This window comes from Dermacentor variabilis, chromosome 6 (genome assembly GCF_050947875.1).
Source record: "Dermacentor variabilis isolate Ectoservices chromosome 6, ASM5094787v1, whole genome shotgun sequence".
NCBI classification, from domain to species: domain Eukaryota; kingdom Metazoa; phylum Arthropoda; class Arachnida; order Ixodida; family Ixodidae; genus Dermacentor; species Dermacentor variabilis.
In genome coordinates, this window is record NC_134573.1 from 100,006,039 (window position 1) to 100,033,470 (window position 27,432).

Below are 27,432 nucleotides of genomic sequence, written 5' to 3' on the forward strand. Positions count from 1 at the left end.
ATCGGAAAAAAAAGTTAAATAAATGTGAATGTATCTTGTACCCTAAATATGACTGCTTTTATTTTCTTTACCCCGCAATAAGTTCCAATGTGCGAAATCGTTGCTTATCTTAATACTTGGGCGTGATGCCCGTTTATACAACTGTTATTTTACACAGGTTATTATAACTGCGATTCTGCTTCATCCATGTAATTCGCCAACGTACGGATGTGGACTAGTTGTTTCGTGGCAAGAAATTATGTAATTAGCAACGAGAAACGTATGTCGTCCACTTAGAGCTTCTCAGCTTTTCGGATAATTGAACTTACAAGATTTATTTTCAACGACCGTTTTAGACCCCATATACCAAAATCGTACTTCTGTAAGGATACGCGCCGCCCTTAAGTTTGGCGACAAAAAGTATTACAGTCTAATGCACTATGCAAAACTTTTCTTGACTACTACAGATGGCACACTGGCGTTCTATCGATGTAAGAATATTGTACCCACATGATTCGCAGAGTTCAATGTGCGACCCAAATTTTCCTCTTATACCTATCGCCACAAATGGCGAATGAACAGTCGTTTCCGGCAGGGCTTTCTGAGTATATTTTACATTTATTTATTATTAATTCCTCAAGGGCCCTCGTGGAAGGCTACAAGGTTCACAAACAAAACAAAAGTAACAAAATGTAGAGAAATAAAGAAAGGACATAACTGCTACAGCAAAACCAGAATGTTCAGGGTAATATATCAAGATATAATTATACTAACACACAATATTGGGGGGGGGGGTGCGGGCAACAATGTAACAAAAATAAATACGTGCGCAAATACTACCAAAACATGCATAACATGGGCTAAACTTGACTACTACATCGTACGAGCACGCGATAGTTCCTGATATTTAGTACAGTCAAGTTCCGTTGCAGTGTGCGATGTACATTATTCCAATCAATTGTGGTTCGAGGTAGAAATGAACGGGCGAAAGACAATGTGCAACAAGTGATTCGTTTGACTTACATAAATGATCGTGGGGAAGAAAGATAGTTGAGGATGGTTTCAAAAGTCAGCGCTCAGACATGTGTTGGTATAGTATGTGAAAAAGTGAAAGGCGAGCGGTGTCAAGGCGGTTGGATGAAAGTTTACAGTTTTGACACTAGAGTATGGGAGATAATTTGAAGAATTGAATCGGACAGAACAATTTTGAAGTGATTCGAGGTGATTTCTTATGTTTGATCAGGCTCCCAAATAGCGGAAGCATCTTCAGTCTCCGAGCTAGTAAGTATAGTGTACACGATTTTACGTAACTCCATAGGTGCCTGTTGAAGTTTACGGCTTAAGCATACCGACTAGGCGTTTAAGTGAAGCCAAAGTTGGGTTAATGTGATGGTTCGCCATTATGTCGGGCCTCAACTGAAACTCAATATATTTTAAGGGACACGTCTTATGTGCAATAGAGCTATTATCTAAATAATATGATGTTGGAAACGAGAACAATTGATTAGAAAATGATGTCTCTTTAGTTTTAGCGCGATTAACTGGCATTCACCAGGACGAGCACCATGTATTTATGGCGTCGAAGTCTGTTCGCGGAGCCTCACGGTCACGATCAGCGTTGGTACAGATACTGCGATACACTAGCGAGTCACGAAGAATGTAGACCGCTGTTCAGAAGACGTACACGAACCATTCGTGGCAACGTCAACCCAGCTACTTCCTGCACGATTCGCGCCCTCCCTCTTTCGGATCGACACTACACAGTTACATGCAGAGGACACCACTTGCCGTTTAGTCCACGCTGCGAAGAGAACCGCTCAAAATGCGAGCACGGGAGTCGACTGCAGGAGACGACCACGTCGCTCTTATAGTTGCCGCACTGTCGCTGCCACTCACCTGTCGCACGATATACACCGCAGACAGTTGCGGCAACGTCAAGAAGCGTGCAAGCACTTCCAAGGGCGTTCGCTGAGTGGATCTTCTGTATACGAGCAAGAACTCGATGTTGTTGCTTTTTCCTTGTCACTTGGATCTTCAATTTACAGACGAGTTAGAGCGTCAGCCGAGTTGCGGGCGGGCTTGACGACGAAGGGGCCTTTCCCTGAACGAGCATTGCGCTTAATTTTTCGCTGCAAGCGTTGATGCAATAGAATTTATCCGCTCGGTCGGTGTATATAGAGCTCCGCGGGGACGCCCTAGAAGGCGCTTCAGCGCGTGATAGCAATTAACAAGAAAAGCAACGCGTTTATGCGTGGGAATTTCAGGAACTGTCTGGTGCCGCCCATAAATTTCGGCGAGTCATCCATCATAAAGTAAACACATGCTAGCGGCCAGGCACTGCTGAAGCGTTCAGCGTCCGGAATTATACGTAGAAGTGGTTTTTTTATTAATGCTGCAGGCGGTATAAGGGGCGTGCCTGATTGCACTTCAACCATCACAAGGTTGTGCATAAATGAAGGAATGCTGTAGTGAAAACAAGAACTTATGTTGTTGCGAAGACGATCAGACTGCGCTTTCGTTTCGAATTTGGGGTCGACTTTCTTTGCAGAAGCGTATGACATTTTTGCTATTGGTTCGTGTCTTGTGTGCTGTTTCTGCTGGAGAACATTGTTTACAAGTTAGAATGTCACAAAGCAAGCGGCGCAGCCTCCTTTTATCTCATATCGTGGGCGTGTTGTATATATATACACTTCTGGATAAAGCTTGTAGTCGAAAAAGAAAAGTGCAGGGAAATCACGCTTCTCTTATAGGGACACGAAACTTCGTCCTACCTGAAGCGCAGGTGGATTACCTTCTAAATATGCACGAACCAGTTCATTTCGGCACCCTCTTTCCAACAAAAGTCCTAACTGTGCCAAGGCACAACAGACGTGATTTCACTTCATTGTCAATCTATCATCATCAGCAACCCATGTCCTCTTTATAATGAAAGCCTCTCCTTGAAATCTTCAATTACATGCCTGCAGATTTCCTAATTTCACCAGCCCACCTAATTTTCTGCCATTTTCAACTGCGCTTCCCTTCCCTCGGCATAAATTCTGCAACTTTAATGTTCTTCCACTTATCTGTTCTACGATCACATGACCTGCCCCGCTCCATTTTAGAGCGCAGCTCTTTGGCGTCCGTTCCTGGGTTTCGCGTCGTCGTCGGCGTCGGCGTCGTCGTCGGCCTCGTAACCAGCTCCGCCCCCCTTTCATCCCCCCAGCGCTAGCAGCGACCGACTGATACCGCTGGATGCCGCTGACGCCGCTAGAGAGTCAAGATAACGTGACTGCATAGAACACCGTCGCCGCCATGCAGAAAGAGGAGGAAAGGGTCCCCCCCCCCTGTTCTTGTGTGGCGGATAGCTGGGGTTGACTCACTATCGCCGTCAGCGGCATCAGTCAGTCGCTGCTATCTCTTCCCTCCTCCCTTTATCGTGTTGTCCGCTTGCTGCGCGCGCTTCTGCCCCCATCGTTTGCCGCTGGGTGTACACGCCGCCCCCCTCCGCTTCCGCTTACTGCTGGTTGCTCTCGACGGCGGCGATGAGCCTCCGCTTCGGCGGCGCGAACTGCAGGGTCTTCTCGGCGGCGGCGATGAGCTTCTGCTTCAGCCTCGCTTACTGCTGGTTGCTCTCGACGGCGGCGATGAGCCTCCGCTTCGGCGGCGCGAACGGCAGGGTCTTCTCGGCGGCGGCGCTTAGCCTCTGCTTCCCCCACGGCTGTGACTACCTCGCGAGGCACTTGTATAGATCTCGTCTTTGAGAATCAAGCATTGGTGTACCAATTCGAACATATATCAGTCTATTTCTCCGACCACAAAGCTTCCTTCATGACTGTCAAGAACTGTTAGTGGAGTCTTTGTTAAAGGAATACGTGTGAAAAATAAAAAAAATTATGTGATAGCGCATACATGTGTTGCTCGATTTCTTTGCCTCAATCTATCCAAAAGGTGAAACAGCTTATTTGCTGCGCTCAAATTTCGCATTAGGAAGTAACGTAATCGTCGGTAATTTTTAATAGTGGAGTTCTAGGGCGCCCGTTCCTGCGGTGAGCGTCGACGTGGGCGTCGTCGTAACCGAGCGACGGAGAACAGCGACGGATGAAAGAGCAAATGCGGAGCACAGATGAAAGGCGGCGATAGCGAGGAGAGCGCGACGAGGAAAGCGGTGGAGGAGGAATGGGGAAAGCGAGAGAATAAGACGGGCTCTGCGGCGAATTTCGCTACGAGACGGCGCCAGAGTAGCGCGCGTCGCCTGTTCATCGACGACGTCTAGATGGCGCCACAGACGCGTGCCTCCACCGATAGCATACATGGAAACAAAGCGCCACGCGAGCGGAGGTCTGTCTGTGGCGGCTCCTGTGAATCGCAAAACACGCGTCACGCACGTGCTGCCTCTAGCCATCTCTCGATTAGCGAGGAATTCGCGCCACAACTCGCTTCGTTTTCAATGTGCCGCACGATATAGATTGTCCGCGCCAGCCAATATATGGCGAAACGAAAACACGTAGGCCGCTGAGCTCAAATTTCACATTGTGGAGTATCGTAGTAATCTGTGAATATTTTTTTCTCTTCACGTGAGAGGAAGAAGGCGGTGAGTCAGGACGCGTTCTTCGGTTCTCGCATTTTCCCAGCTTTTCTTGTATTTAATCGTCGCGTGCCAATGTTTATTTGTGAGCATCTTTTCCGTGAAGTTGTAAGGACCACGTGGATACCCTTTTTGCCACAGTGAGTGACTTTTCACCATTTTACGGACATTCCTGTGTGTCCGTTGGCGGCGTCTAACAAGCACTTCCGAGATCACGCCTTGGCCTCCGGCGCGGCTCAGTGCCACTCATCCGCTACCATCACGGAATATCAAGTAGAGGGCGAAATTATTCTCCCGGAGGAAGTCACTCAAAAGCTGGGATGACAAACCGTCGGTGCTAGAAGAGCTGGCGCCAAATCGCGGGAAGCTAAACCGAACGCCATGGCAACGCCTTTGGCTCCCCATAGCGACAAGTCTTACGGCGCAGCGCTGAAGACCAAGATTATTAGGGCAAGCCGAATGCCGGTTCTTCCCTAAGAAGACACGAAGATTGTTATCAGACCAAGAGGTGGGCTGAATATTTCCAAAATTGGAGCGGCCACGGTGGCTGATGCAATACTTGCAGCCTCCGGCATCAGCCAGCACGAGCTCACACAAGAAACTCTGTGCACGAACTTACAGCAAAAGATCATGGTGGCCAGCACTCTGAGACAGGAAAATGCCGATAGATATGCCCGCATCAAGCAAATCCAAATCTCACGCAAGATCCACGAACTCTGCGCGTACGAGACAGCCCCGCACTCCACGTGCAAGGGGGTCATACGTGGCATACCGTTACAAGACGACCCAGAGACGATGGATGGCAAGATTGTTAACCAGAACATCCCTCTTGCACTAGCAACCAAGAGAATCGCTTAGACTGGGACCATCATCATCGCCTTTGACGAGCACCGGGTACCGAATTTTGTCAGGTACGGAACGCTCCTGACGATATGTTCCCTCTATCGAAAGCAAGTGGACGTATGCCACGCCTTCGGAAGACTCAGGCGTGGCACCGATGTCTGTCCAACACCGAGCGACGTCGTCTGTCGGGGATGCAGCCTGCCAAATCCCGTTGAGCAGCATCAATGTACCCCAAAATGCAAGATCTGCGGCGGTCCGCACCTTACAGCCGGTAAAGAGTGTGCGCATAGATTCAAGACGCCGTACATTGTTCGCCGACGACGCTTCGAGCGTGCCAGGCAGCAAGAGCAGCGCCCCACGCCGTCGATCGTTCGATCCTCCGATTCACAAGCCTCATTCAGCACCAACCTTAGGGGCAGAAGACGCTTTCGCTCGAGAAGCCGCTCGACAAGCCGACGGGGCTCCAGAAGTCGCTCTACTTCGAGATCGCAACTCACATCGCCTTCTCCAGCGCGCTCCAGCTCCAGAAGCTGCTCCAAGTCCCGTACTGGGAGCGACTCATCCAACAGCTCAGGATCGAAGACCCCCAACAGCGGTAAAGGCAAGTCCTCTCTAACGTGGGCCGATAGGGCCCGTGGCAACCAAACGCAGGCGTCCAAGTCTCAAGACTCGCATGACCCGCGTCTCACGAACGAGCTCGAAGAGCTTAGGCGTGCCAATGATAGTCTTAGGAAAGGAAACACTCCGTTCAAGCAGGAAATCAGTCGGCTAGCCGCCGAGATGGCGGAAATACGAAGATTGGCGCTCCCACAGCCAGCTTCTCAGCCTACCGCACGCTCTTCGGCCATGGACACAGTGGAAGCCACTTCTAAGACCGTTGCAGTGAAGCGTCGTGCCCTGGATGACTCAAGGGGAGACGAGATGGTAGAACTTCTGTCTGATCTTAAGAACGCCATCTCCAACATACAGACAGGTCTCTCTCACGTACAAGAAATGATCGCGCACCCTCAGCTGGGCCTCGTCGCCCTCAGCGCTAGAATACTGAGGCAGGAGGGGACCAGCCACGGATCTTTGCCAAGCACATCTACAGCACAAGTCCCAAAGTTGCACAGCGTCATTGCCTAACCGACGAATGGTGCCATTCTGAATGCGGCACTTTCGCAATCCATCCCCAATTCCAAACATGGATAACGGAACTAACGCCATAACAATGTGGCAGTGGAATTGCGCAGGATTACCTAAATACCCTAAACCTAAATAGCCTAAATGCCGTAAAAAACCTAAACCTAAATACCCTAAACGGCGACACTAAAATACCGACAATACCTAAAAAGCGTAAAGGACAAACACCAAATAATCGCCTTGCAAGAAACGGTCACATCATCACCTATCAAGCTTCCCGGTTTCCTGACGGTGGCTTCCACTGAAGGAGGAAGGGGGGTCGCTACCCTGGTCAGTAATAAATTCACGTGCCTTGAGCGAGACCTTGGTCCCGCGGACAATGGGATCGAGTACGTCATGGCCGAACTCCTTGTCGACCCCCCTAAGCTGCACTTAAGAAGAAACAGTATCTTCATACTCAATGCTTACTGCAGATCCAGTGTTCATAGAGCCAGGCCTGGTGGTATTCTCAAGAAGGCGTGCATTTGGCCGGCTGTCAGCCTCTAACAGTTATGGGGGATTTTAATGCCCATCATCAGGCGTGGCGCTATTTTACCAATACGAATAAGGGTTGAGACATATGGGACGCGGCAACGGAGGAAGATCTTACGCTGATAACCGATAAAGTCTTTCCAACCAGGAGAGGGAACTCTGTGTGCCGAGACGGTGTGCCTTTGTCAAAAAACCTGGAAAACGTCAAGTGGACCAACACAGCCATGGACCTCGGTAGCGATCATTGCGTCATTGAAGCGGTGATCAAGGCTGCCCGTAACAAAACGAGGACCTTTAGGTTCACTGACTGGGACTTGTTCCGAGCCAACCGCTCCGAGCGCGTCCTTAACGATGATGTGGACCTAGACTCTTGGTGCGACGAGATAAAGGAGGATGCGGCTAGAGCCACCAAGGAAGTGACAACCGATCTGGAGGTGGACAGGATGGACAGTAGGCTGGCACATCTATTGGAAGCCAAGCAGGCACTGCTCGCGAGATGGAAGACTCAGCGCCATAACAGAAGACTGCGCAAGAAAATTTGCGATATAAACAAGATGATAGAGGCTCATTGCAAGGTGCTATGCAAGCAGCAATGGGACGAGCTGTGCGCCTCGGTGGAGGGCCAGCTCAAGAACGGTAAAAGCTGGGGTCTCCTTAGGCACCTACTGCACGATGGCAACACTAAGTGCAATCAGAAGAAAGCTTTGGCGAAAGCTGTCCATTTCGCCACCGACTCGACTCCAGTTGAGGCGGTCACGGAGCCGCTCATAGACAAGTACCTGGCGGCCACGGACGATCCGGTGCCCCCCCCCCCCCCCAGTTTACCGAGTTTCCCGCATCCATTAACGGCAGATCTGCCCCTGGGCCCGACGGGATCCCCAACAAAATGCTCAAGCATCTCGACGACGACTCAATCGAGTTTCTTACCCACCAGATGAATATCTGGTGCAGCGGCCTCATTGCCAAGTGCTGGAAAGCAGCCTACACAGTCCTCATGCCGAAGCCAGGTAAGGCGCCGAGCATCGACAATCTAAGGCCCATTTCTCTGACGTCGTTTGTTGGGAAGATGGCCGAGCACGCCATGCTTAACCGCCTCACTGACCATCTGGAGTCTAACGAATGCTATACACACAACATGATTGGCTTTCGGTCGGGGCTTTCGACTCAGGACGCCATGAGACTGTTCAAGCACCAGGGGTGCTATGCAGGATGCGCCGAGTTTGGCGAAACTCGGGATCTTCACGAGCTCTGGCGACACCCCAAGATGAAAGCACGAATGGTACCGGGACACAGTTTATCTTTCGACAAGCCTCCAGTTTCATTGGTTTATCTAGATTCACTCTGGCTGGCTATCATTCCTTGGGCGTTGCCTTCTGGGCGGTCGACTAACTGGGGCTCACGTGATCATACCGTCGGTGCATGGTCGTGCCTTCTTTCACTTGTTTGTCGTTCCACCGAGTGCATTACATGCACAAGCGAGTTATAAAACAAACGCATTTAGTACAATATTATTAGTTAGTTTAACGTGGTTTAGAAGCATTTTAAAGCTTACAACATGTACACTGAATCTGCATTAGACTAATTTGTAATTTAGTACGCTTTGCATTATACCACGAGGGAACGCTGTGGTGGCGTCATCTCATCCATTCACCGGGCGAGCATGGCGGCTAAGCATCGGAGGCGCCCAGTGTAAACAAACTCGTACAACGAGCTTGCAGTGCGCGACGTAGTGATCAGGCTCGACGATGACCACTATTTCTTGGATAGTTCTGTTCCTCCGTGAGCAATCTTTCCGTGCACCCCGAAAGACTGCCAATAGCTTCGGCGATTGTACAGATCGCAACGCGCACCTACTGTTCACGGCGCAGTGCTGAAGAAACAACTTGTCCGGTGCTGCTTCTGCGAGCGTCACGAACATTACATAGTGTTACATTACATCTTATATAGCTACGATGCGACAAGGAGGTGGTACCGACGATGGATCTCGCTACCAACACAGTGAAGGAGACATCGACAAACTGCAGATAAGTATATTTCTACTGTTTGATGTTTAGCATAATAAGAGTGCACGGATTAAGTCGATTTCGTAGTAACGAACTGAATGTCCAGCAGTTTAAAGAAGGCAGTGAAAACCAATGAGTGTTCGTGCTTCTACATGCAAGTGGGCCCGCGAAAATATGGAAAAGATGAAGGTAACCTTCACTAACTTGGTGAGATAACAGAAATTCATGAGTGACATTAAGCCCGCAAAATTTATGGAAGAGTACCTTTATCCAGGTGAAATATCAATAGCAGGTACTAATATAAAGCAGGAAACTTATACAAAAATTTCACGGGTTGAACAGCACATGGAAGGCATTACCGAATCGTGATCGCCACGTTACCGATATCCTTGAAAAAAGTTTAGAATCATTGTATTCTACCGGTTATGCAATATGGGACATAAACTTGGAGGTCAACAAAGAAACTTGAGATGTCAATGACTGTGCAGAAAGCGAAGTAACAAAAATTGTTGGAGATAGCATTAAGGCAGGAAGACAGTGGTGTAGTAAACCGTGGCAACTGATATGCTAGTTGAGATTAAGAAAAAAAAAAAGGAATCAGCAGGTAGGCCATGCACGTAATCGATCACTTGTTGTCAATTCATAACAGGTGATTACATAAGCGTGACAGAATGGATGTGAAGGAGAGAGAACTACAGCCGAGGGTGGTAGAAAATTGCGTAATGGGACAAAAATATGATGTTTGTAAGCATAGGATGCAATCAGCTCGCATAAGACGGGATTGTAGGGTGAGGCATTTGTTTTGCAGCGAGCAAAAATAGGTTTGTGGTGCTGACAGTAGAGACTCGTGAAGGTGCAGGGCCACCTTAGTTGCTGGCACACTAATCAACATGACAATTGGCTCTGAAAAAGAAAACCCCAGTTATGAAAAATAAAGCAACGTTGTCCCAACGCATTGTTTTATTATGCATACTACACTAGAGGTGTCCACAGTTAAGGGAACTTAGTACTAATAGTGCAACGAGCATTTTTCTTTGTAAATAATGGTTTGTATGCGGCTGATTCATTCCAATACACTTTTCTGCAGCAAAACATTCTGCTGCTGGAGGCACTCAACCGCCTGGTGGCAGTAGGCGAGCACCAGGCACGTGCTGTTGAGAGTGTGCCAGAGGTCCAGAGGGCCGCTCTGCAAGAGTAGTATCGGTGCCCTCACTGCTCTCCTGTCGAGCCCACAGAAGGCACCTTATAAAGGAGCTTTCAGTTTAATATTTTGTTTATTATTCAAGAACATGAATAAAATTATTGCAGTAAACATAGTGATGTGCATATTAGGAGACTTGTAACATGCATTGGTGTCCCTTCAAAATAGGCAAAAACATAAGACAACCTGTGCCACTCTTGGACCATGTAAATAAGCAATACACTAATGCAGCATACACGTCATTGTGCTGTTTGTTCTTTCTATGTGCAAGAATACAGTGCATGTTGATTAGCCACAAGATGAACAGTGTGTGTAATTCACAATGAAGACAGGAAACAGCAGGAGCTTAATAATGCTATCACCTATAGACTGTGCATATGACAACAACACACCCCGATTCAAATGTGCCATTACATGCATGTTCGATACCACATATTCTTTAACATTGTCTTATAATTGCATGTACTATATTTCACACATCTTAAGCCCATGCATAGCACACTTCTGATGTATCCATTTCATAGGCCAAATAATTTTACACTTTGTCCTTTTGTGATGTATAAAAAGCAGCATCCTTTACAGTCGGAAAAAACTTCAGAAGACAGGAGGGGCCCCGCCCAGATGACCAAAACGCAGCAGCCGATTGCCTCCACGTCTAAAGAAATAGTCCCTCTCCAACGAGCAGGTATTAGTCTGTCTGGCGGCACGATGTCAGTCTAAAGTGCGTGCCCATCGGTGCAGGCTTGTGTTCACCTGCCTTAAAGTGCAGATTCCGCAGCCTCCTAAAGTTGTATCCGACTATAGAAACACATAATGCCTTGCACCAGTTGCATAGACTTCTGCAACTTGATAGCACACAATGATCAGGAGCAGAAATCTGAAAAGGCATCCAAGCAAAGCTGGCTGGCCACACTTCCATTATGAGGGGCTGCAAAAGGTCTCGCCAAATATTCCCATGACGTCCTTGAAAAAGAGGTGGTGTTTGGCACTTCTTTAGAATCAAAAACAGATTACAGTGAATGTTGTGTAGCACGTCAAAACAAACTGAGCTTGGTTGCCTGCACAGCATGTAATGGGAGGTTGTGCTTCACATAGGAAACAAACTGCTCTGTCCAGTACAATTTTGAGGCCAGTATGGCACCTATTATGTCAACAGTGTCTATATACAAATTACACTTTTCACGGGCCATTGATTTCACCATTATTTTGTATGATGGTTCTTTCAATCAGTGTTTGTATAACATGAGCAGGTGGATTCGAAAGCAAAGCTTTGTTTGCAAACCTTCAGACTTCCATAATTGTGTGGCAACGCACTGGCATGTTGTCGAATAGCTCACACTTCCTCGGTCCTGCACCAAGGAAGCCCAATGCTCTATTTGAAGTTGGATCGCACAATTCAATGGCACAAAAAGAAGAGTAACACACACAACAAAGCATTCTGCTGTGTGTATTTCTCTTCTTTGTGTCCCGTCGAACTGTTGTGCAATTAAACTTCAAGCTACTATACCAATACACCCAGTCTTCAACATCACCAATGCTCTAGTTATTAGGCCACAATGGTGCACATATTTGAAATTTCCCAACACAAATTAGCTCTCCAAAAATCACAAATGTTAAATTTTGCAGCACAGGTTTATGTATGCACGTGCCATATTCTTTACCACTAAACTCACAGGAATCAAAGGAAATACAGTGTACGTTTAAGTAAAGGGAGTGCCGGAGGGAAAGGTGTGACAGCGAGGGCTTACAATAAAAATAACGGTTACGAGACATGTTCAATGCCAATATAGGCTGCATGTCTCTCAGCCTACTTTGGCATTGCAGCAAGTGTTTACTCGTTTGAGCATATCACGTTTTGTGCAATCATTGCTCTAAAGCTGCACAAATGGTCTATTTGCTCTGCAATTTTATTTTTATCATGGTGGGTTAAAGACGCACTTTTCATTGGCATCTGCACCACATTTCTCCCGATGTGTAATTTTGCCTTGGTGGTTCATGACATCATGTACAGAGAGTTCTGCAGAGCATTGGATGTGCATTATTCTACTGCTTAAGAGTTAGAGCATCATTACGAGACGAAAATATACAATTTATCCATCCAGAATAACGCTGCCCCTCCAAAATAAGAACATACACTGAACCTCTGGCACATGCATCGACGGTGAACAGAGCAAACAATCTGAAGTATTTTCTTCATGCAAGCCAACACACTAAGATTCTCAATGCATTTTCATTTTGCCACAAATGCATAGGCACAACCGGCTTGGCGCAACATCCACATCTTGCGCTGGAACAAATTGTACAATGCCTCGCTGTTTCATAGTGTGGTCGATAGATTACGCATGACCAAAATTCAGCATTGTGCATACTAAGTAACTTCACCAATGAAGAACCCCAAGTTCTTTATGAGATTAGGATTCATAGGTTACTTCACACAATTTGTGATATCCATTTATCTATTCATACTTAATTAACCTCTTTCCCAAGAAAGTGAGCCATTTGGAAGGCACCCTGACAGACAAGTAGAACAATCGGCAAAAAGTCATCAACCAGCGAAAAAGTCAATATCATTAGCAGCCGCATGTGAGATGTCGCTAACACAAAATTTAAGTCGGCTACACAGAAGTGACGAATTTGGCAATATGGCGTGTCTAAACATTGCTTCAATGTTAATCACAGTAACGCTGACATTGAAGGCGCCTTAATTCCTACGTACGTTCCATCGACACACCCGACTACGTTCGTAATGTTCCCACGAAGTAGGAAGCATTCTTTTATATATGCCCGCTCAGCCGCAGTATTCTGGAAAGCTAGCCACCGCTTACGCACTGCCGCATCGATAAGCGCGTCAGACACATCTCTGACACAGTGGCTAACAGTAGTTTGATGGCGTCCAATGTAACGGTCGGCGCCGACGCTTCTCTCAAAACTCCCAGTCTCGTAGAAACGGAGCGCACAGATGACTTGCTCTACGACGGTGAGCGAATGAAGCCCGCCACGCTGTCTCCGCAGACGAGAGTCTTCGCCTAGCTCGTCGCACAGCCAGCGCACTGATGTCTTCGACAGGCGAAAATGACGCTGAAACTCCCCGTCGGTCATGTAGGTGAACGGGTCCAGACGCTCATACTGACGCTTGCTGCCGCTGGATGCAATAAACAGGCTGCTGCTGCCGCCGCCATGTTCCCGAGTTGAACTCGGAGGGGGTTTCGCGATGTACGAGTTTAGCACGAGTTCGCCTGTCAATCAAAACCAGAGGTCACGCCCCGCGCGAGGCATGTAACTCTTGTGCGCGCACCCACTACAGTTGGGCCACGCCCAACTTATCTTCCGGCAACAGCGACGCGGTGTCGAGCTGAGAGGCATCAACAATCTTGACCGCCGACATAAAACGCGCACAACGCACTGTCATCGGTGATGTACTGAGCACCACTATCGAAAACAAAGCGTTGACTGTCGCTGGCTTATACATCTTCTCGGGCTGAGATGGCAGCACAACACGGTTTCATGGCCTGCATTGTGGCGCGTAGCGCACAGTAAATAATTATCGGCACGTCACTGTGCTTACAAGGCGTCGATGCGGCGAGGGGGACGACGATGCTGAGGAGTGCGTATTGCAGCAGTCGTCTGAGATGGCTGCTCTGTCATCGGTGATGAAACGGAGCCACAGCGTTGTAAACACGATCAGCGTCTGAGAATCGCTCGCTCTTCTAGACCCAGTGCAATGGTATTTCTTCATCACAAGCACTGCACACTCAACAGTTCCAACACCTCTCTCCGTTCGAAATCTGATTTCATAACTGCACACAAGAGCCCTCACCTGCCAAAATGCGAGTGCTACGGTGTCGTTACGATATCCATCTGCGATCGCTGCTGGCTCCAGCAGAGGTAATCTGCAAGCACCTTCGACTGCACAACACACTCATATACTGCGTACATGCGCTCAGAGGCACCTTCACTGGGCAAGCGATGAATTGTGTCGCTGGGGAAGCACGCACTTTTCGCAATGTATCGCAGAGGCTTCGCGCACAAAGATAAACTGGTACATTTTCACTGAACTGCGTCACTACGCACTCCACAATAACATACCGCCATTTCGCAACGACAGCCGTTGTGTCGTTTTTAGCTGGTAAACCGGGAGCCTTAATGGCCTAGTGAAGCGCCTGCGATGAACAGCCGTACCGCGGCGCTGCGTTTTTATTCCCCTAATAGAGAAAGAGTGGCCATGACCCTCCATGGATCATGACCGACATTATTGAGAATAGCTCTGCAGCGCCCCTAGGCGACTTATCACCGTATGAACGCCCTCGTGCGCGCGACCAGCTTCAATGTACCGCTTCTAAGCTTTCGCCTCACTGTCGCCACTCGCGGCAAGAAGTGCAAAATTTAATAATTTGCTCGATCTCCGTTTGTCATCACAAATTTCTAGCGTTGAAAACAAAAAAACAGATACTTAGAGAAATAAAAATGTTCATTATTTTATTTGTTGTACTTTAATGTATTCGTTTGAGTGAAAGTGTAGGTGCAAGAATGCGCCGCATGTACCCTGTTCGCATTCGATGGAGGAAAGAAAGATAGCGCCCGAAAGAAAAGGCACGCCCTTGACGCGCCCGGGAACGGCGTGGCAAGCGGCTCACGGCAAGTGTGCAGACAGACAGCGGGACAGTCACGATTTCGCTAAGTTGCGATAATCCGTTGATAACAATACTTGGCGCTGGCGCGTTTCGTCGTGCAGCCTTCTGCGCTTGAAACGTGGAAGCAGCGTGCCGCGCAGGGTGCGCTCACGTTGTCATACGCGGTTTTTTGTCTACATATTTTCTTGCCTGCACCTTCGGCGCGTTCCGCGCTATCTCCGTTCACTGACTGCCGTCGAGCAAACTCGGGTAAAACTCGGGTGAACGAGAAACTCGGCGCATCCTGCATAGCACCCCAGATCATTGACTCTACGTCCACCGACGCTAAGGAAACTCTCGGCTTGGATCTAGAAAAGGCTTTTGAGAACATATCGCACGCCTTTATTCTCAAGAGCCTGACAGAGTGCAACGTTGGCAAACGGGCGTACAATTTCGAGCACTCCTTCCTTTCCTCAAAGTCCACTAGACTGAAGATTGACGAGTTTTTGACCCACAAGATCCAGCTTGGGTCAAAGGGAACACCTCAGGGGGCGGTGATCTCCCCGACGCTTTCAACATCTCCCTGATCAACCTGTCAAGGGCTTTGAACAAAATCTCGAACATTAACCACACGATCTACGCGGATGACATCACCATCTGGTGCTCCAGCGGATGTGAGGGTCAGGTCTAGGGTGCTTTGCAAGAGGCCATGGATGTGACGGAGCGGTATCTGATCCCCACCGGGCTAAGGTGCTCGCCCGCTAAATCTGAGCTCTTGCTCTACAAGAAGTGGCCCAGAGGCGGTGCACACCGGTCCTGGAAGCCAGCAACAGAGAGCCACATTACATTATTCACCGGTAAGGCCTCCTCAGTACCACGGGTAGACACTATCAGGGTCCTAGGAATGTTCATCTAGTCGAACTGGGCCAATGGAGCCGCCCTCAAACGCATTTGTTCCAAGACCGAAAGCGCCTTAGGCCTGATCCGAAGAATCGCCAACAGGTACCGCGGAATCAGGGAAGACAATCTGATCCGGATTATCCACGCCTTCGTGCTGTGCCACCTCGCATATTCAGGGGCTATGCACAACTGGCTCGTATTGGAGCGCAACAAGGTCACTGCCCTAATCAGAAGAGTCATCAAGCTTGCCTTCGACCTTCCCATACGAACGCACACAAAAGACCTCAATTTGGGAATTCACAAAACGTTCGAAGAAATCGTTGAAGCCCAAGAATTTTCCCAGTTTGTCGGGCTCTCCGGTACCCCAGCGGGCCGAGCCATACTTGGCAAGCTGGGACGTAACCCCACGGTCGTCACTCTCGACGCTGTGAAGCTGCCCAGAGACGTAAGATCCAAGATTTACATACACCGGATGCCACGAAATATGCATCCCACCTACAACGAAGGACGAAGACGAGCCAGGGGTAAAGCTCTGCTCGCCAGTGCCCGCTTGAACAAGGACCGAACATACTTCGTAGACGCTGTTTCGTACGTTCAAGAAGAGGCCTTCTCCTCACTGGTCATGGACTGTGATTCTAAAATCCTTAGCTGCGCTACCATCTGCACTTCTAATTCCAGCGTTGCAGAGCAGGTTGCTATTGCTCTTGCATTGACGGACAGTGTACATGACATGATTTATTCGGATTCCAAGGCCGCTGTCAGGGCCTTTCAGATGGGAATGGTGGCTCCCCAGGCCCTACGTATCATCCAAAGTGCCAAAGACATGAAACATCACTCTTTGGCCTGATTCCCTGCGCTCCTTGGAACCATTGAGGGTGCCTCGATCAACCCCAAAGAGGAGGCGCACTCGGCTGCACGAGGTTTGACTGACCGTGCGCTGCGCAACGCGTCCTCTCTTCGACGACCTGAGCCTCTCTGCTCGTACAACGAAATCTGCAAATATAATTATCTGTCAATAAGAATCCTACCCTAGCCACACTCCTCGCTGTGCAGGGGCCAGGCAGTCACTCTCAGACTTCTGCAAACAAGCACTTACCCGAGCCCCGCGGCGCTGCACGCAATGTACCCCGAACGGTTCCCAAGCCCGGACTGCCCTCTGTGTGGTGATTATGCGGACTTCGAACATATCCTGTGGGGCTGCGCCTCTGCCGGTCCCCCTTTCACCGAAGACGAAATGATGAAGCTAATTAGGGCCCAAGATCAGACCTCTCAAATCCTGGCAGTCCAAAGCGCTCGCGAGAGGGCCGTCTGGTTTCACCTGATGGGGCCCGAGTGGGCCTAGCCAGGTGACGTGGAGTTTGCACGTCTACAGTGGACCAAATAAGGTTCTTTCACTCATTTACTCACTCTCTTCACGTGAACTAGAATATTGGCAATTGCAGTTTGCTTTCAGATTGACACTGCTCTCTTCATGTCTCTTAACGCTACGCCTTACTATACAGCGTGTTTCTTTAGCTGGATGAAATTGTTTAAAGATTGCCTGTGGCAGATAGAAATATTCTAACCCTTGATCTAAATTACGCGATGAGGCGGCCATGAGCTTTACGAGAAATGCAAAAGTTCAATTGAATATATAATGTAATTAGGCTAACTTCATCATTATTTACATTACGCCACGCTTTTCAATTTACGAATTGTAGCTGCTTTACGTCACGCATTTCAATTTGCGAATTATAGCTGCTGAGTTCTTACGGCATATCCACTTAAAACGAGTTCTCTGAACAGCGCCAATTCCGAGATACTAATTTTCAAAGTGTACGTCGAAATGCATTGGTGTTCGAGTTACTTTTGTGCTTCAATGCATCAAGTGAAATTTGCACTTAAAACCGCGAAAATTAGTGGAAGGTAACTCTCACTTTTTTGCATTTTGAATTTTCTATGATCTAAATATGATATGATATGATAAATTCTATGACTCAGCAGGGCTCAGTGCTCAGTCCTCTTCTTTTGCTCATGTATATTAACGATTTATACCGTCCCTCGTTTGCTCATCCGTTCATTGTTTGCCGATGATTGGTAATTTTCCGAGAAACAAAAGGTCCAAACGACGCCGCTCTTCTTCAAGCTGACATTAACGCAGCCTTTGAGTGGTGCAATACATGGCTTATGGAACTAAACATTAAAGAAATTAAATTATTGCGAGGGTCTAGAAAGATTACTAGTTTACGCATTTATCACCTGAATAGTGCCCTACTCGACAGCGTATCTTCATATAAGTACCTCGGATTTCACTTCAGTAGCAATCTAACATTGTATACTCACATCTCTCATGTTGTCTGCAAGCAACGCTAATCGCATGCTCGGATATCTTTGGCGTAACTTTGCGAAATCGCCTTCGTCTCTCGAACTAATGCTATATAAAACTCTCATTCGCCCTAAGTTAGGATATGCCGCTTTGGTTTGGGATCCGCATTATAATAATCTGATACATTCGCTTGAAATGGTGCAAAATAATTCGGTCCGTTTTATACACTATAGTTACAATCGAATCGCGAGCATCACGGTAATAAAAGCTAAGCTTAAACTACCTACGCTTGCTTGGCGACGTGCGATGCTTCGCTTAAGCCTTTTTCACAAACTGTATCATCATCGCTACCTGCGCGATTTACTAATCCTTCCTCCCTATTACGTTTTGCACCGTCTTGATCACGCTCATAAAGTTGGCATTCCATTGTGTAAAATAGAATCATTCCTACAGTTCTACAAACCACGCACATCAAATGATTGGAATTGCCTTCCCCCATTGGTGGTAACACATTCAGATCTTCAAAAATTTGTCACTCCATTAAGCAATGCTCTGTAACATTTGTTGTATTCTGCCTCTTTATAGCTATCATTGTATAATTGAAACACTGGACTGTTTCTTTGTATATGTAGTATCTTTTGTAACATGTATTTTGCCTCTTTATAATTATTATCGCATAATTAGAAGCATTGTGCAGCTTGTTGTATAGTTAAAATTTTGTTGTATTCCTGCATTTTATATCACTCCCCTCTGTAATGTCTGTTGACCCTGAGGGTATCATAAATAAATAAATAAATAAATAAATAAGTAAATAAATAAATAAATAAATAAATAATAAGTAAATATAGCTTGGGTTGGCGTAGATCAATTCTCGTGATTTTTTGGGGCTGTGTATTCTATGGCATGCATAGATTAGTTCTAGAGCAAATCTGGTCGCTCGAAGACGATGTTGCGGGCCTTCTTTATTGAAACGACCCTAAAGAAACTCACAAGAGTTAACAACATAAGTCTACGTCTAACGTTCACTTCGTACTGCCTGTAGACACAGCCAACAAAGCTTCGCTTAGTGAGCCCGGTAACAAATGCGGCGACGCCACAAATCCTCCTATCACATCAAACGGCTTTGCGACGGTTTCCACCTGGGCGCGCATGACAAATCCGTCACCACACCGCGCACCTGGCGGCTGGGGCCATGCGCGACGTGTTTTCGCAAGAGAACGCCGTCGCGAAATTTACCGTCTGCGATACCGGCAAGTCGCAGCGCTGTTGCCCGTTTCCGGAGCACGCTAGAAGGCATGCGTCAACATACATCTGACGCGTGTGAGCTACCTCCGTGCCAACGGCGGTGAACGCGCTCAATGCTGCTCCCGGTGCCATCATGTCGGCAAGTTCCAACGGATACGTCTTCGAGGCATGATCCAAGTTTAGGCAGCGGGTCAGGGCCTCCTCGTGGCTTACCACCTCCGCGTCCTCAGGGTTGGACGGCCTGAAAAGACCCGTCAGGCCTAGGCTGAGCACCAGGGCGCGTACGAGTGCCAAGCCCAGGAAGCCATAGTTTGCCACTTCGACGTCACCATAGTTGAAAAGGGGCGGTACCAGGTAGACGGCCGGGACGAATACCGCGTCTTTTCCAGTAAGAACGTTTGGCTCCGCAGAGAGTAGCGGAAACGGCACACCCGATAAAGGCGGTCGCCTCATGGAGCGTTGCCAGGCAGCGCTAGCCGCTGCGTCAAAGTCCCGCCAGAAGTTGCCCGTGCTTGGTGGAAGGTCGGCGTAGTAGGCGTTAAGCTTGGCGACGCCATTCCCGCAAGCCGGAACGCCACGCACGATGCGCGAAAAGGAGAGGCGTTCGACAATCAAGTCCTTATGAACGGCCGACAGCCAACGTGCCTTGTCGATGTGGTCCAACAAGGCGCCCTTGACGCGCCGCTCCACGAAGGCAGTGACCTTGGCCCGCGACTCAACCTCAGTGCTGACGCTCAGGAACGGAGCGTGTGCGGCCAGACCGGCAACCTGCTCGATGCAATCGAAGCAGCTGTCTTCCTCTGCGTGCGCCATGCTGCGTGGGTAGGGAGTGAAGCACGCTAACCGGTGCCGGACGAACTCCCAGGCCAGATATGGCTCCAGGTTCCTTTTGCGGAGCAGCACCTCCTCGAGGAACGGCAGAACGGCTCGGTTGACGACTTCGATCTCATCGTTGCCGGTGTACTGCGCCTCGGTTGCCGCGGTAGCGCGTCTGTTGAGCTCGTCCGTCAGGATTTTCGAGCTGAGTCCGTACTCGTCCAGGTTCCGAATGGGCAGCGTAACCGGATGCTGGACGTGGAGGTTTCCTGCATTTCTCAAGATCGAGACCACCTCGCGCTTGCCTCGCATCACGTCCTTGTCAAGGGTCGCAGTGGTTCCGCCAGTGCGCGACGAGTGTTGAGGGTTCGTTGCCGAGCGCCGTCCCCGTCGGATCCACGGCAGCCAGTTCATATCCTCAGCGGACCTCAGGAATTGACTATGGATGCCGAGTCGAAGTCGTCTCTTGGACTCTCCCATGCACAACGGCGCAGCGTCCAACCAGATGATCGCGCCGTCCTGGTAACGGGCCGCCAGTCGGGTTACGAGTTCAGCCGCGCTCTCGTTGGCGCTGAGAATCACCATCGTCTCGGCGATACCGTCGTCGTTATCAATGGCGGCCCTCCGCATGCGACGACGACACGTAGCGTACAGAGAAGCGGCACGGTTCACGGCGGCCCACGGGTCCTCGGCTCGCGGCTGCCAGGCAGCCAGCGCGTCTGCAGCCAGAGCGCGGAGGTAGCTGCGCACGAGAGAGTCGATCGCGTGGCCGTGGCAGAGTCGATCGCCGCAAACGAATCGCGACAGGCTCGAGCAGGGCGACGCGGCGCTGCTGCTTCCGACGCACGACGCGATGAGGGACGAGTAGTGCTGACACAGAGAAGAGTTGCATGGCACGGCGCTGAGCAACAGCCCGGTGCTTTCGGGAAATTCGACTAGTGGTTCGCGTTGTTTTGCGACGTAGGGACTCAGCGATCTTTGCAGCAGGAAGGCAAGGCCCGTGATGGTGCTGATAATGGCCAAGGCGATGACCGTGGCGCCTGCCCAGCGTCGCAGCTCGTAGCCTCCGCACGTCGCGTCGGTGGTGATGAGCGACGGAGCGTCGCTGTCCTGCGGGAAAATATGGCAAGCGGTGCTGCTTAGTGACACTGAAACGGGATCGATTTGAGTCTCTTATGCAGCTGCAGTGGCGGCAACATTTTTTACGGTGTTTGTTTTTTCTGTCTTGTTTATTTTGCTCCGGCCTGAGTCTTGACAAATCTATTGCTTGAATAATGTGGTGTGCTCAAGCGGCATTAGGCCATTTTATTGGTCCTACTTCGCCTGGTCGTGGTATATTGACTCTTTGCCCACCGACTGCATTTGCGATAGAGAGCTTGGGATACGTGCCGAGTCGACTACATTGCAGCGCCTCTTGCGTGCAGTTCACTTACTCCTGCCTCTGGTTCGGCGTTGTACAGTGAAGAAATGTATTAACTGGTTTAAACGTAAGCCACGCTGTGGCAAGGGCACTGGCTACGACATCCTTTTGCGGAACCTCTGTCGTTGGCATTTAAAATTTTTAGCGCTAAAATAAATAGACAGCGACGCAATTACCGCATCATGCTTGTATCATGCCATTGAGCCTGGACATTCAGCAGATTCCGGGAAAAGTATCCACGTAAATGGTGTAATCGTTCTAGGGCTAGATCTGGCCATGGGCTAATGTGGAAGATACTCTTAACTGTGCCATGGATCTTCGCAGGTGAAGGTAAAACACAGCTCTCTAATCCATTTCCCAATTACGCCTTCAGTCATTATTTAATTATACATTCTTTCTCTGGAAATGCGCGTTGAAAAAAAACAGACTATGCTTATCCCTCTGGTATTTTTTGTCAGTGGGGTTCCAAACTATCATTTGTCTGAAATGTATAGATTTTTGTCGTCTTCTCACAAGTCACTCAACAGAATAAGCAGAAAACTCCTCATAAAGAACAAACAAATCGACTCGTTGTGCCGAGCTCGCGTTCATTGTCATTGCCGTATGTGACTTCGAGACTAACCGGTGAATTACGGTGCCCAATGCGTCATTATGCCAACAGAACGGCAACAGTGTCACCTGAGCTCGAAGTGCTTAGCAGCGCAACGCTATAGCCGGTGTGTCAAGACGGCGGGTGAGCGCTGGCGCAACATTGATCAAGTTAAACAACTCTTTTTTTGTGTTTATGTCTAGCGCGACATGGGAGGGGGGGCGCGTTCGATGTGTAGAGGGTTTATATTTGAGGCTGCACTTACGTGTGATTCCCCGTGGAATAACGACGAAAATATGGAACCCATGGAACGCCTCTCGCTATGAAGTATGGTAACTGGTGAGCAAGACCTATTCTTCTTCTTCTTTGATTGATGGCATCCGTTCGCCCATGGTTATTCGTTCAATTCTACAAACAGCCAATGTTGTGGTCACCGCGAAGATTGCCTCGTTGGCAGTAAAAAGAAAGCGACAGCAAGAAGAAATGTCTCAAAATAATATGACGATAAAGCGAAGCGATGGTATGAAGAAATATGGCACTGACGATGATTGTCAGTGTAAGCAAACAGCACGAAGGAGCGAGCGAACGAACTAATGATTTAGCAAGAAAGAGCACGAGAGAAGGAGTAAGCGAATGAGTGAACGAGAGAGAGAGAGTCAGCAAGAGAGCGAGCTAACGTTTTTTGCCGAGTCCGGCCATCCACCGTCCACCGACCGTCCACCAATGAACCTCGAAAATGGCCGAAAGATTCAAAGGAAGTTATTTCGATCGTTAAAGAAATATGATCAGAAACTACAACAACGATACTGACGTGTATGTTGAGGCTTTATCAAAGGCTTTCCGCACGTAATGGAATGTCACTTAGCTAGTATGAAGCTATACGTTGGAAAAAGTTTAATTTATGCTAAGTAGGTTATCTCAGTTTTATACACAGTTCGCGTCATTTCATCATCCCGACGTCATGACACCGAGAAAAATTTGATGGCGCCGTCTGGCAAAGAGAATATACCTTCTCTCAGTTATTCAGGTATACATTCACATGTACCATACAAGTTCACTCAAGACAAGGGATATTTCATTCGTTCCCGCATTGCTTATGCACCACTGCACAAACGTTACTGCGTCGTTTTCACGGGGGCAAAATAATATGGAAAAAAAAATTTACCGGCGATTACGCCATTGCCTAATGCGAAATTTGAGCGCAGCCTTTTTCCTGTTTTCATTTCACGATATATTGGCTGACGTGGACAATCTGCTTCGTGCGGCACAATCGCTAATCGCTAATCGAGAGATCGCGAGAAGCGGAGCGCGGGTGACGCCGCAGGCAGACCTCTGCTCATACAGCGCTTTCTTTCCATACGTGGTATCGGTGGACGCGCTCGTCGCGTGCCACCTGTGAACAGACCACGGTACGGGACTCTAGCGCCATCTCGTAGCGGTCGTAGCCGCAGAGCCCGTTTTGGGCGGCACTGTGCTTTTCTCAAGCTTTCGCCATATCATCCTCACCCGCTTTCCTCCTGACGGTACTAATTATCGTCGTCTTTCATCCCCCGATGCGCTCCGAGTTCGCTCTTTCATTCCTCGCTGTTCGTTCACTCGTATATGCCGAGGCAGAACGCCGGAGCGAAACGAGGAGCGGCCGCCTTAGAGCTGCGGTGTAAAATTACTTCTGTGATCATTGAGCCACTGAGCTATTCTTCAGGACAAAGCCTGAAAGGGAGTCGGTGAGATTTACCATAATGCGTTCTATTGCCTTTTCCAACGCCGCTTCTACAGAAGCTGCAACAGCTTAAGAGATTGTTTTACATTTATGCCCAATTTGAGCCTTCCAAACCCGCTTTCACAGAAACAGTGGCGTAGCAACAGGGGGGGCCGGGGCGCCGGGGGGCCGTGGGCCCCGGGTGGAAGGGGCCAGAGGGGGGAGGGTGTCATACGCCTGAAGACACCCCTCATTCCGCCGGCTTGACTGGGCGCAAATGGCAAAGAATTCTCCAGTATCCAGTAGCGCGAGCTCATGTACCCGATGCGTTTCGCCGCAGAATTGTCGGCTGCAGCTCTATCAACACCCCACGAAATAATTGCACGAATGTGCGGGCTAAAAAATTTAATACGCGAAATGGTCGCTAAACTACTCGCCTTAGAGGAACGTTTCATGTGGGGTGCGCTCGTGCTGTGCGTTTATGCTGGGAGCAGGAGTCGCGAAACATAGAGTGAGGCGTTGTAAAGCGTTAGGGTTCTTGGGTCCCTCTTCCGTTCAGAACGCGCAGCGAAGACGAACAAAGACAGCAGTAAGAGGGCGTTCAACCAGCGTGCCCTGCGCTCGCGTTTACGGCGAAGCGTTCGTTGAGAGCGACGTTGCATAAGTGCGGCCGTCAAAAGTCGCGAATGGGATTGTCTGGATTGTCTTCAGACTAGGTGCGGCCGAAGAGTTTGGTGGCGTATGACTCGACAGGCTGTATATAGTCGCGGGCGCCGTGATGTTCAACTCCCTTTTACTTCCCCTCTCGCGCTCGCTCTGAGAAGCCACTGCGAAAGCTGCCGTTGTGTTTCACGATTTCCTTCTTACCCTCGAAAGTTTCAGAAAGCTTGTTGTTGCGTGACTTCATGTCACGAGTACAGCGTCTGTGTCAGCTGCACAGAATTTTACAAAAAAAAAAAAAGAAAGCGTGAATGTTGTAAGGATATTTCCCGATATTCTATGAAGTTATGTGTCTTTGTGATTACTAGGAACTCGGTAGCGTGAAAAATATGGCAGATAGGTAATAACCATATCCTTAATAATCCCTTATTTAGTACTTATAGAGGAAGCACTTCAATTCCAGAATTGAGGACTCAAAGTCATATTATTAAATCAACAAAAACTTCTTAAACAATATCGTTTTGGGTGCTACAACCTACAGTACTTTGGAACTGCGCGCGGCGCCCAGGTTGATCCCTCAACCCTCTCCATTGCGAGTGCAGACCAACAGGTTTCGCTGACACGGGCTTCATCGCGGTCTTTTTTTTTATTTTTATTGTGGCGCCAACAATCGACGCGAAGCGTGCTCTATTTTGTTCCCAATCTTCTGGTGGTACCGCAGCTCGGATAATCACGTTTTTCCGTATAGCAGCAAATAAAAACAACGCTTTATCGATCACAATGAAGAGAACTCGTAATTGTCATAACAATGGCGCCTGCGCAGCAGGGAGGCAGGCGGCGTTTTCCGTTTTTCTAATATGGTGGAGAGACCAGCGTCACTGAGACACAATTTAATTTTCGTTTTCGTTCAGGGCGGCCCACAGCCAGAATACGACGATTTTTGTGAAGTTGTTGTTGGGCAAGATATGAATGTCGGCCTTCAATTTTGCAAATGCAATGTTGCCGCTAAAATTAATTTGTTATATAAAGCTTTATAAATTTATTTTTTTTTTTACTTGTGACGTGAGCCGAATTTGCCACGATGCCACATTTGTATTGGTTAACAAGCCTTACAGTCTGACAGAAGATGTGCACATGCGCTTATCACATGTTATCTGTGCAGCACCCTGTGTTATTTGGCGCAGAAAAAACAGCGTGTATTGGCCTCGAGCTCCACCCCTGGAAAAGCTGGCGGCACCGTCGGCGTGACGTGCTATTAGGGATCGCGTGGACATAGCGACCGCATCGGCTGCTTCGAGAGCGCCGAAGCGAGCTGAAAACGAGAGTTTAAATTCCCTCGTACTCTGCGGTCCTCATTTAGTAGCGAGATTTTCCCGCTTCTATTGTCTCCTTTACAATGATTGAAAGCACTAAAGAAAGGTAGTGGCTGCCTTTGAAGGCGAGCAAGACGGTAGGCTACTGCTCGGTGCCGCAGTGCCGGACGTATACAATGGAGCCCGGTGTCAGCCTTATTCATACGTAGCCGCAGTACAAGAAGCTGCGTGAAGCTTGGCTCGCGAAACATAAAACCGGCAAACAGTCATCGGCTACAACTCGGGTATGCAGCAAGCACAGCCGCGAGGAAAACTTCTGCTACGGCGCCGAAGAACGCGCACTGAGACGCTCGCCCGAGTCCGCTGCCCGACTAATGTCATGACGGTTTGGTCTATCAACTTGTCGATGCTGTAGATACTGGCAAGTTCACTGGAGTGGAAAGGGAGCCGTTATAAGCACATTAAAAAAAAGCATGGCATATGGTCATGCTTGTGTTATGAATTAATGCACTGGATAACAAAAAAAGAAGCCGCGGGAAATCGCAGGCTGAGAACACCAATAAATATATAGTGCGAGGCAACTCGAGAAATACTATTGAAACGTCCAAGAACTTAGAAAAAAAAAAAGAAGATTGAATCGTCGCGACGGTACATCACAGTCCCCGTAGGCGTTGAAGTCTCTACAATTAAATTATTTTTGAACTGCTCTGATAGCGCCCACGCAACAATGGTTGCTTGTATACTGTCAAATGATCATATTTTGCGGCCTAAAGCTCATGGCATGGTGCGAAAACGCGCACGCGGCGAAAGCGAAACAGAGCGCGGACAAGCATGCAGACGCGCAGTCGGTCGCTGCGAAGCTGTGCGATCGCTGCATTGAGGCTTCATTCTATTACGCTCCATTTAGCTATACATACACTATAAGAACATATTTCACTAAGTTTGCTCTCAAAGTTTGCCTACTTTTCACGCAAGAAGCCGGTACGGGAGACTCCATCGCGGTGACCGCGCACTCTGGCGTTCACTGTACGTATTCGGTAAAGAGATGGCGTCTGTAAGCGATTCTGTGCTTTCAGTTTGCCCAAGATTATTCTTTAGACAGTAAAAAACTTCTCTAATTTTGAAAGTACTTACAGAAATGTCCGGGAGAGCTCCCGCGTGGTGTTTTCAGTGTGCGCTGAGAGCAAAACCTATGAGGAGCGCGCCGCGTGGTCCCTCATACAACGCCAGCGATGCGCTTCCGATGGATCGCGACTCCGTAACTCCTCACCGCCAATACCTGCTGCATTCGCGATCTCTGGGAAAGAAAGCGAAGGAGAGGGGGACCCGGCGGACGTGCGCGGTATCCAAGGCGGCTGTACTGGTGCTGAAACCCGGAAATTGTCGATATCCTCGACTTCCCCGACTACACCCAGGAGGTAGGGGGGAGGTGACAGAAGACCTATGGGCTCCGGGTGCCAGACGACTTAGCTACGCCACTGCACAGAAAGCCTCTCTTTGAGACCAAGTTTTCTTTCTTAACATTCAGGCTGAAAAACGCACTCATAGGTTTTTGAAGTAAGATGTCATGCGCAAACATAAGCTGGAATAGAGAAACATGCGGAACATAATTCGGGAGCTATATATAGC

General features: G+C 48.8%; 1 protein-coding gene across 1 annotated transcript; it reads right to left on the reverse strand.

Moving 5' to 3' along the window:
* Window positions 1–19,003: 19,003 nt before the first annotated feature.
* LOC142584288 (uncharacterized) lies at window positions 19,004–22,473 on the reverse strand. The gene is made up of 2 exons (XM_075694427.1): window positions 22,397–22,473; window positions 19,004–21,232 (listed from the first exon to the last, which is right to left on the reverse strand). Exons 1-2 carry the CDS (start codon window positions 22,436–22,438, stop codon window positions 19,223–19,225), a joined length of 2,052 nt encoding a protein of 683 aa, XP_075550542.1. The 5' UTR covers window positions 22,439–22,473; the 3' UTR covers window positions 19,004–19,222.
* Window positions 22,474–27,432: the final 4,959 nt, after the last annotated feature.

Bases quoted from the DNA above. Each gene is read 5' to 3' on its own strand.
- LOC142584288 (XM_075694427.1), bottom strand. From the start codon at position 22,438: ATGGGTTCCATATTTTCGTCGTTATTCCACGGGGAATCACAC. The intron at 21,233-22,396 runs GTAAGTGCAGCC...ATTTTCCCGCAG, and splicing joins TATTCCACGGGGAATCACAC to GACAGCGACGCTCCGTCGCT.